This window comes from Phycodurus eques, chromosome 1 (assembly GCF_024500275.1).
Source record: "Phycodurus eques isolate BA_2022a chromosome 1, UOR_Pequ_1.1, whole genome shotgun sequence".
Lineage (NCBI taxonomy): Eukaryota > Metazoa > Chordata > Actinopteri > Syngnathiformes > Syngnathidae > Phycodurus > Phycodurus eques.
Genome location: NC_084525.1, coordinates 48,025,913 through 48,036,335, shown reverse-complemented (window position 1 = coordinate 48,036,335; position 10,423 = coordinate 48,025,913). Strand labels below are relative to the sequence as shown.

General features: G+C 42.6%; 1 protein-coding gene across 4 annotated transcripts in view; it reads left to right on the top strand.

Moving 5' to 3' along the window:
- Nucleotides 1–347: 347 nt before the first annotated feature.
- The window catches only part of cenpe (centromere protein E), a 65,089-nt gene continuing 55,013 nt past the window's right edge, over nucleotides 348–10,423 (top strand). For 3 of the 4 annotated variants that reach the window (XM_061696342.1, XM_061696335.1, XM_061696327.1), the window contains exons 1-8: nucleotides 348–433; nucleotides 1,016–1,128; nucleotides 2,738–2,827; nucleotides 2,922–3,040; nucleotides 3,136–3,255; nucleotides 5,721–5,802; nucleotides 5,886–5,953; nucleotides 9,098–9,172. In XM_061696342.1, the coding sequence (XP_061552326.1) occupies nucleotides 381–433; nucleotides 1,016–1,128; nucleotides 2,738–2,827; nucleotides 2,922–3,040; nucleotides 3,136–3,255; nucleotides 5,721–5,802; nucleotides 5,886–5,953; nucleotides 9,098–9,172 (720 nt within the window). In that variant the 5' untranslated portion in view covers nucleotides 348–380. The remainder of the gene's footprint in view (nucleotides 434–1,015; nucleotides 1,129–2,737; nucleotides 2,828–2,921; nucleotides 3,041–3,135; nucleotides 3,256–5,720; nucleotides 5,803–5,885; nucleotides 5,954–9,097; nucleotides 9,173–10,423) is intronic. The other variant, XM_061696351.1, reaches the window with a different exon arrangement.

Sequence of the window (10,423 nt, the reverse complement as noted above, 5' to 3'; positions counted from 1 at the left end):
ATGCAATGAAATGGAATCCATTCAACATGTAATTATAAAGTGCGAACAATTACGAGAGAGGAGCAAATTAAAGTGAAATTAATATAAATCAGACATTTTTTAAGAGAACAGGATTAGGCAAAACATGTATTTGATTTATATAGATATATTTTTTGTTGGCAATGTTTTGTTTTTTTTCTCTCGAATTCTACTGTAGATGAACAGTTTAGTGTGTCAAAATAGTAATCATTTATTGGCATACGGTACTGTTGTTCCAGACTTCTTACCAGCAGGTGGCAGTAATGCGTCAGAACGCTATTTGGCATCCTTACATATCAAGAGAATAAGAAGTTTGAATTTCAAATGCGGCTCAGCTGCAACGCTAGTGAACAAGTGACAACATGGCTGAGGAGTCGGCTGTGAAAGTTTGCATTCGAGTCCGCCCTATTCATAGGTGAGTTTTCATTGTAGGGCGACATTTGAGCCTCGTTCAACAAAAGAGAAGTGTCACTGGTTATGGTATGTTGACCGGACTAAGGTAAGGCAGCGGTTCAAAGCAACGTTCACAAAATGTACACAGTTGCATTTACGTGAAACGGCAGTCAAGTGTATATCCGTGACCGTTGCTTTTAACCGTAACGTTTGGCATATTTCACAGACTACGCGTTCAAAAGCAACGTTCACGGTTGCCGTCACTATACGTGTATACTGTAGTATGCCAATGTTGTCTTTGTCAACGGTAGGAATTTCTCAGCTGAGTCCCAAGTGTTACTCAGCCGGAAATGTATCTTGTATCAACGCCTTAGCAAAGTCAGCAGTTACAGTAAACGTTTGTTTGAAAAGCACGTTCTTGGCCATGACGACACGAATAAGTTCAAAAACCACGAATACTTAACTATAACAGTGACTATTCACAAACCACAACAAGTGTGGCCGGCCGGGTTTCTTTTACTTCTAATTTCTGCACCTTTTATGTGTATGGCTGCTTTTCTGCCTATTAAATGTCTAACGTTTTCAATGTTTGTCTTTGTTACAGAGAAGAAAGCGATCCATCACAACGGACAGAGCCTGATCAGGTCTTTTGGAAAGCAAATAAGAAATTAATTCAGCAGATTGATGATGGAAACTTGACAAAGAGTTTCAGTTTTGGTATGGCTTTCTGCACAAAAAAATGTACTTTGGATAGTTTTTATAAACCTGCGTAGAATGAAATTACAGTCCAGAGTCTGACGTTACTTTGTGCTGACACCCCAGTTGGAGTTTACTATAAAACTGTGCCAGAGTGTAGTTTTTAAGCTTCCGCTGTGGTTTCTTAGTATTATAATTGAGGTTTATTGAGAATCAGACTTGATCAGCTGAACACAACAAGGTTTCTAGAGGGGATAGAGAGACAAAGACAAAGCACTAATTGTAAACAGGATGAGAGAAGTAAATCAAGACCTCTACAACAATGAAACATGAAATATGAGTGTTGCATGAGGCTGTAGTGCTATACCCTGTGAGGGAAGGACAGGACAAGGACAGACGTATCCTGCAATTGCTGAGGTCCCCACCCAATCAATCGAGGGGCCGGAGGGGTTGACCTTCAAATAAATCGTAACACATACAGACAAGTCATATACCTATACTCTTGGGCATTTATTCTTCCTAATCTGTGAAAAAGCAGTTTATGAATGTTATGTTGCGACTTTGTTTTGCTTACAGTAAAGGAGTAGCTCTATGCATGCGTCGCACCACAGTGCCCCTAAGAGGCCAAGGCGCACACAGCAGGAACAGAAGATGCAGTCATTGACCGTATAAAAAGAAAGACTTTACTATGACATGAAATAAGGCAAAACTATTTGTTTTAGGTCAATTAAGATTACCAAAATTATGTCTGTTTGTCAAATGCCAGAATAATGAGAATTTTCTTTTTTTTTTTATAACTCTCCTCATAGGCAAAGAATGGCTATAAGCATTGGTATTTAGCCATTAATGTATTTATTTTTTAATATTTTTTTCCTTCCCCCAATTTCAATTGTTTTAATATTAAAATATATTATTATACTTTACTAATTTATTTTTTGGTTGTTCCTTTGTTACATTTATAGTTAAGTTTTGGTGGTTGAATAAATAAAAATTTTGAAATAAATGTATAATTGTTTGTTTTCAATTTCAATCAAAATAATTCTTATTTTTTTCCCCATAATCGCCCAGCCCTAGTGTTGCATGCCCTTCACGCTGCGCAGGCGCACAAGAGCTGTGAAGCGAACCCAAACAAACGTCAGCTGATACAGCCAATAGCACTTTCCATAAATAAACTGAAAAATTTACAGCTAATCTATATGATCGCATCGGCAGTGATAGGCAAATCTCACGCATTATCGCAGCACCCCTAATTATACAGTGTGGACAACATCAAGACACAAGCTAAAGCATTGTTGGAAAGTCAGTGCTAAGTTAATATTTAATAATTTTGTAATTGAGTTTCTTTTAAGCATAATTGGTGTATTTTCGTTGCCGTGAGGTTGGTACGTAGTCATTGCCATGAATGCAATTGCACTAACAATTTCTTAAAGGGGCTTAAAAATACAGTATAAAGACGCTAATTTTGAAATGATCACTAAAACTTAACATGTATCATGAATGTATGGGGTCAATACAAGTTCTGGACAGAGCCACCACACATTGGCTCGGGCCACCATTCAACAAAAAGTTTAACGTCGGACCCTGCAGTCACGGAATAGTGAAATCTTTCATACACTTCTGTTTTCAACAGACCGAGTGTTCATTGCCGAAGAGACAACCAATCAATTATACCAGGATATTGCAAAGCCGTTGGTTGTTTCAACCGTTGAAGGATACAATGGTTGGTCATGGAACTTGAAAGCTATATACAGTACATTTTACTGTGTGTATAAGTTGTCCCTCTTTATTTATTTTTTTTTTTTTGCTTTAAACAGGTACCATATTTGCTTACGGTCAGACAGCCTCTGGAAAGACATTCACAATGATGGGAAGTAACCATATTCCTGGTGTCATACCACTGGCTATTGATGATGTTTTCCAAACCATTAAAAAGGTAAAATAGTTTGTAGACTTGTTTCTGTGATATGCTGCAGTACATTTAGTTGGGAAATATCATTTAATCTGTAATGTTCTTCTTTTGGTCAATAGTGTCCAAAGAAGGAGTTTCTTCTCAGGGTGTCTTACATGGAAATATACAATGAAACCGTGACTGATCTGCTTGTTGACAGCTGGAAAAGAAAACCGTTGGAAGTCAGAGAGACCACCAATGTAAGTTGGCTTTCTTTTCATCGTGCATCTCAGTGTTGCAATATAACTGATATGCATATCTTGTTTTAGTACAGAATTTTGGTGCAACAGGAGAGCGCAGTGTACTCCTTCTGATGTTAGTGTCATTATGTACCGTAATTTCTCATGTATAATATGCATTCCCCCCACCCCCCCCAAAATTGTCAATAGTGCGCATTATACATATAGGTATTGGAGAAAATGAAAAAATTGCACATTTTATAAATGTATGCTGCCATCTCGAGGTTATGAAAAAGCTGGCTGGTGGGGTGGCATTGGCTTCCTGCGTCCCCCACTGGGTGACCAGTTGTCGGGGCGCCTCGGTGGTGCCGGTGGACCGCCCCGGGTCCCTCGGTGTGGGACGTGTCCCGTCCGCCGAGTCCCTCGATTGATTGGGTGGGGTCCTCAGCCGCCGCAATGCGGCCACAGCAGTTACAGGACACTTCTGTCTGTCTTTGTGGATGTAAAACTGTATCAATTCACTTGCATGTATCCGCAGACACACACCCTTGGGACTCTTTCACTGGGTGTGGAGTCACGCACTTACTGCGTCAAATAACTCATGAATATGCATATCGCTTGTGTATGCTCTCACTTGTACTCTCGTCCTGTAGACTTTTATAATTCACATACTTAATGCCACCACACTGCAGTTGTACAGTCGGATGCATGCTTCTTCTCCTGTCCTTGTCCTGTTCTGTTTTGTCCTGTCCTTCCCTCACAGGGTGTAGCACTACAGCCCCATGCAACACTCGTATAATAATAATGATTGACTTCTGACTTCTCACATCCTGTTAGAAGAATTAGTGCTTTGTCTTTTATCTTTGGTTCTCTCTCCCTTCTCAAAACTTTGTTCTGTTCGACTAAGTCTGATTCTCAATAAAACTAAGTTATAATACCACAGCGGAAGCTTAAAAACGCCACTGTGACACAGTAAAACTGTTCCAGCATAAAAGGCACACAGTTTTTCCATTCTGCTTGACCTAACAGCCAAACAGGACAAAAAAATTAAAATATTTTTGGTTGTTTTGTGTAATGATCTTTTCTGAAATGCTTGACAGTTTAATTTGATTCCCATGAAAAAAATAAAATAAAAGACGAAAGGGACAGAACCTTAAACTACAACCATATCAGAGCTATATTAGCCAAATCTAAGGTAGGGAGGAGTATTTGGTTTAGTAAGTTTATTTTCGTGGCAAGCTGGTCCTGCTATGTAGGTATGCACTTTATTTTTTATTTATATATATATATATATATATATATATAAATGACATAATTTATTGTGAATAATTTTGTGGACCCCTGTTGGAAAACCACGGTCCTAAACAAGGGAGGGATGGATCTTTTGGCTTTCTAGTTGTTTTACATAACTACCTTATAAAGTCCCTAGTGTGTTAACATTTTGTATGCCTTATCGTAGCAACTTGACAAGTTTCCTAAAAATGAGTGTCAAATTGCCTAGTCTGGTTGGAGTGGTCACTTCAACCGGAGTGCAACACACTGAGAATTTTTGACAAATCAGATGATGGGTAGAAGAGAAATTGAATTTCATGTCTGAGACAAAAAGCCTTTTTGGGGAATGTTCTTGTGTGTTACCGGCTTTAGAGAAACTGGTCAAAAACACCTTCAAATTAGAGTAAAACATCGTATCAACGTATCTCCTCAACTCTTTTGTTTTGTACTTGGGGAACCCGTTCTCTGATTGGCTGACAAGTTCCAGTTAAAAGTATACACCAATAAGATCAAACTGGCCGAAACGCCGAGGGGTTCTCAAAGTCGACATGTCTTAAAACTCGACTTAAAAAGAGCAAATGGGACATGCACATGAGAAGAGCAGTGTGGGCATTAGAATAAGTCATGCACTTTAGTAATCATTTAGTTATATTATTATTATTTTTTTGTAGGATTTTAAAGGAATCCCAGAACGTTTTTTCCCTTCCGTGCTGCGATCCCTGGTTTTAGACAGACGGAAAGAAAATAATGTACATGGTCAATTATGCTATTAGGCTACGATTTGGGGCGGCTGTTCCTCAGGTGGTAGGCTGGGTCTTCCAGTGACCGAAGGGTCACCAGTTTGAATCCCGGCTCCGCCTGTCTGAGTCCTTTGGCAAGAAACTGAGTCTTAATTTGCTCCCACTGGGCCTGGCAGCGGCATGGCCCCAGCCACCCACTGTTGCATGAATGTCTGTGTAAATGTAAGGACCGTATGGTGTTGATAAAGTTTTATGTCAGTGCTTTTCATTTACCAATTTCATTTGTACCTTGCCTGCTTAGTTTTACTTGTCTGAAAAGACCCACCAACTCAGCGGAGCACTCTTTTCTAAGAATTTAATTTACTCATGTACATTTCTAGCCTCTTGAATAAAGTGAATAAATAATGTGTAACAGACTTGGGAGTCCTTTCCTACTTTTGAATGTTCAGCATAATTCTTATCTACGGTGTGCAGAAAAATATCTATGTTGCTGACCTGACTGAGGAACTGGTGACTTCTCCTGCACAAGCTCTGGCCTGGATTCGTAAAGGAGAGAGTAAGTCTGCTGACTTGACTTATCTGGAAAAATTCTTTCATTCATTCACCAAGTATTTTTGACCCCCCGATTTCCCCCCCCAGAAAACCGTCACTATGGAATGACAAAAATGAACCAGCGCAGCAGCCGTTCACACACCATTTTTCGAATGGTAAGCAACAGAACATATTACGTTTGGATTTTTTTGTGCGTCTTTTGTCTCAAGCTCAGCTTCCTAAAAATTGCATATCCCAAAAAATGCAGGAGAAGTCTCACTACTTGGCGTATTGATAAGATTACTTTTCTAAACATGCATAAACGTTTACTTAAATGCTGAGGGAAAAACGTTTAAACATGCAAGAAATACTGTCCATTATGGAATTTATTTTTTTTAAATCTGAGATTCGACTTCCTGACGGACCCTCCTTTCCAGCTCCCCTGAATAGACCTTACCAGAGAGGCTGAAGAGTGTGAGTTCCCCCTGTAGTTGGAACACTCTGCGGTCTCCCTTCTTAAAAAGGGGAACCACCACCCAAATTTGCCAATCCAGAGGCACAGTCCCCGATGTCCACCCGATGTTGCAGAGGCGTGTCAACCAGGACAGCCCCACAACAGCCAGAGCCTTTAGGAACTCTGGGCAAATCTCATCCACCCCCGGGGCCTTGCCACCGAGGAGCTTTTTCACCACCTGGGTGATCTCAGCCCCAGCGATAGGAGAGCCTGCCTCAGAGAACCCAGACTCTGCTTCCTCTTGAGAAGGCGTGTCTGTGGAATTTAGGTCTTCAAAGTTTCTCCCCACCGACTCACAACGTCCCGAGTTGAGGTCAGCAGTGCCCCATCCCCACTATACACAGTGTTGATGGTGCACTGCTTCCTCCTCCTGAGACGCCGGATGGTGGAGCAGAATTTCCTAGAAGCTGTTTGGAAATCTTTCTCCATGGCCTCACCGAACCCCTCCCATGCCAGAGTTTTTGCTTCAGCGACCACCAAAGCGGCATTCCGCTTGGACAGCTGGTACCCATTAGCTGCCTCAGGAGTCCTACAGGCCAAAAAGGCCTGATAGGACTCCTCCTTCAGCTTGGCATCACTCACCATTGGTGTCCACCAACAGGTTCGGGGATTGCCGCCACGATAGGCACCGACCATCTTACGGCCACAGCGCCGGTCGGCCGCCTCAGCAATGGAGGCGCGGAACGTGGTCACTCAATGTCCCCCGGCCCCACCTCGGAACATGAGCAAAGTTCTGTCGGAGGTGGGAGTTGAAACTCCTTCTGAAAGGACGTTCCCAGCAGTCCCTCACAATACGTTTTGGCCTGCCACGTCGGACCGGCATCTTCCCCCACCATCTGAGCGTATTCATCACCAGGTGGTGATCAGTTGACCGCTCCGCCCCTCTCTTCACCAGAGTGTCCAAGACATGCGGCCGCAAGTCCGATGACACGACCACTAAGTCGATCATCGAACTGCAACCGAGGGTGTCCGAGTGCCAACTAGATACCCTTATGCTTGAACATGGTGTTTGTTATGGACAATCCGTGGTGAGCACAGAAGTCCAATAACAGAACACCGCTCTGGTTCTGATTGGGTGGGGAGGGGCGTTCCTCCCAATCACGCCCTTCCAGGTCTCACTGTCACTGTCCACGTGAGCATTGAAGTCCCCCAGCAGAATGATGGAGTCCCCAGTGGGAGTGCTCTCCATCACCCCCTCCAAGGACTCCAAAAGGGTGGGTACACTGAACTGCAGTTTGGTGCATAGGCACAAACAACCTGTCCCCCCCACCCGAAGGCGGAGGGAGGCTACCTTCTCGTCCACCGGGGTGAACCCCAACGTATAGGCGCCGAGCCGGGGGGCAAGAAGTATACCCACACCTGCTCGGCGCCTCTCACCGTGGACAACTCTAGAGTGGAAGAGAGTCCAACCCCTCTCAAGAGGACTAGCACCAGAGCCCAAGCCGTGTATGGAGGCAAGCCCGACTATCTTGTTCGAACTTCTCGATCTCACACACCAGCTCGGGCTCCCTCCCTGCCAGAGCGGTGACATTCCACATCCCTAGAGCCAGCTTCTGTAGCCGAGGATCAGATCGACAAGGTACCTGCCTTCGGCCACTGCCCAGCTCGCACTGCACCCAACCTCTGTCCCTATGGGAATGGGGACCCACGTCACCCTTCCGGGCTGCGTCCGGCCGCGCCCCGTGGGTGCAGGCCCACCCACCAGGCGCTCTCCTTCGAGGTTGGGGATGGGTTCCTGCCCCAAGTGGAGGAGTTCAAATATCTTGGTCTTGTTCAAGAGTGATGGAAGAATCGAACGGGAGATCGACAGTCAGATCAGTGCAGTGTCTACAGTGATATGGACTTTGTATCGGTCTGTTGTGGTAAAGGAGCCAAGCCCAAAGGCGAAGCTCTCAATTTACCGGTCGATCTACGTTGCTACCCTCACCTATGGTCACGAACTGTGGGTCGTGACCAAAAGAACAAGATCCGGATACAAGCGGCTGAAATTAGTTTCCTCCGCAGAGTGTCCGGGTTCTCCTTAGAGAGGGTGAGAAACTCTGTCATCCGGGAGCATCTCAGAGTAGAGCCGCTGCTCCTCCACATTGAGAGGAGTCAGATGAGGTGGCTGATTCGGGAATGCCTCTGGATCCCCCTGGAAGAGCTGGAGAAAGTAGCTGGGCAAAGGGAAATCCGGGCGTCCTTGCTAAAGCTACTGTCCACGTGAGCCGAACTCTGATAAGCGAAAGACAACGGACTGATGGATTGATGGAGTTTAAAAAAAAAAAAAAAAAAAGTGTATGTATATGTGTGTGTATGTATATATATGTATATGTGTGTGTGTGTGTGTATGTATATGTGTGTGTGTGTGTGTGTGTGTATGTATGTGTGTGTGTGTGTGTGTGTGTGTGTGTGTGTGTATGTATAAATGTGTTCATGTATATGTATGTCTTGCATCAGGTGAAAATGTATGTGTGTGTGTATGTATAAATGTGTTAATGTATATATGTCTTTCATCAGGTGAAAATGTATGTATGTGTGTGTGTATATATATGTATATGTGTGTGTATTTGTATTTAAGATTTTTGTTTTTTCCTTTTAAAGACACGCTAATATGGGAATATAGTAAGGTTGCAGTGGCTCAAGTCCATGTATGAATTGTAAAGAGTTGAGTTGCAAATAACTTGAAAATTTCTTATTTTTTTGTAAAAGCTGCTATTGTTTCTAATTGTATTGACTAAATGCATTACTAGTAAATTGTCTAGATTAGTAAATTATCTACCAAAATAATCACCAGTAAAATGTACTGTGTTCTACTGTGCTTTAGATCCTAGAGAGCCGTGAAAGAAGTGACCTTGCATCAGGTGAAAATGCAGATGGAGCCATCATTGTTTCCCATTTGGTAAGTAGGCTTTCATAAGCCTCGAGGTTCGGGTGCTTCCTTTTCCCACTTCTGTTATGATTGGATGTCACAAAGATTGGCTTGACAAAAAAGCAACTTTGTACTGTCCTAAAATCAGTATTGAATGTTTGCGAGGGACAAGATGAGCGTGCCCGTAAACGACAGCCATAGATTTAAATTGATACGTGCAAATTTAGAGCTCAATAAATATAGACCTTCATTTGTGTATGGGCTTGTGAATGGCCCCTGTACTACATATTCATGTTCTTGGTAGATGCTGTATTTTGTGTATGTATATGTTGGATTTATCTTACCCGACATTATAAAAAAATAGACACAAAAGGAATGAAGACGCTGGTTTCTTTTTCTCATGAAGAGGGCGTATGGGAAATTGTTCAGTTTACAGCCTCTCAACACGCTCTAAACAATCTCTCCTGTATTTATTTGAAATAGGGAGGTTTACAAGACATAACGTACTAAGCTACAACACACTAAGGGTAGGGTTTCAAGGTGAAAACATGGCACCAACACCTGCCACGTCCTTCTCTCTGCTGAGTCATCTTCTTGAAGGCGAGACAGCTTTCTTTCTCAAAATCGCCCATAATACTAATGCAAGCTAAGCAAATAAATGATAACTTCTACAATATATTTAACAGTATAATTATTAGACTTTACACCGATTTGATGGGGCTTATCGGTATCGGCTGATATTTAACATTTTATGCTGATCGGCTTTGTCATTTGCCAAGTGTGAACAGGCTGTCGATCAACGACGCCATTGATCGGCTCCGCAAAAGACATTAACTCTGCGTTATTAGCATATTTGACTCCAAAAACTAGTTTATTTTTAGACCTGTCGCGTCTTTTGACGTAGTACTGTAAATATCTGACGGCCAAAGATGTTATTTATAAAAAAATAAAATAAAAAAAAACATGGCGGCAGTGTGGGACAAACGACACGTAATTCCCGGATCAGACTACAAGACAAATTTGCTCTTTCACGATTGCACTATGTCAGAGCACTGCAGTAAAATCTTGTATTCCGATACTACCGCGTCCCATTTTTTTAATGATCCTTGAGTTTATCTTGTCAACTCAAATTCGAATGGATACACGTTACTGTGGCAACGACGACAGAGTGGATTGCGCCGACTATATTACGAAGACAAAATGGCGAAAACCGTGTGTTGGTGGTCACCGGTGCTCAGGACAGGAGAGGATGTTAGTTTAAGGCTTGCTTGAGGTATGTTC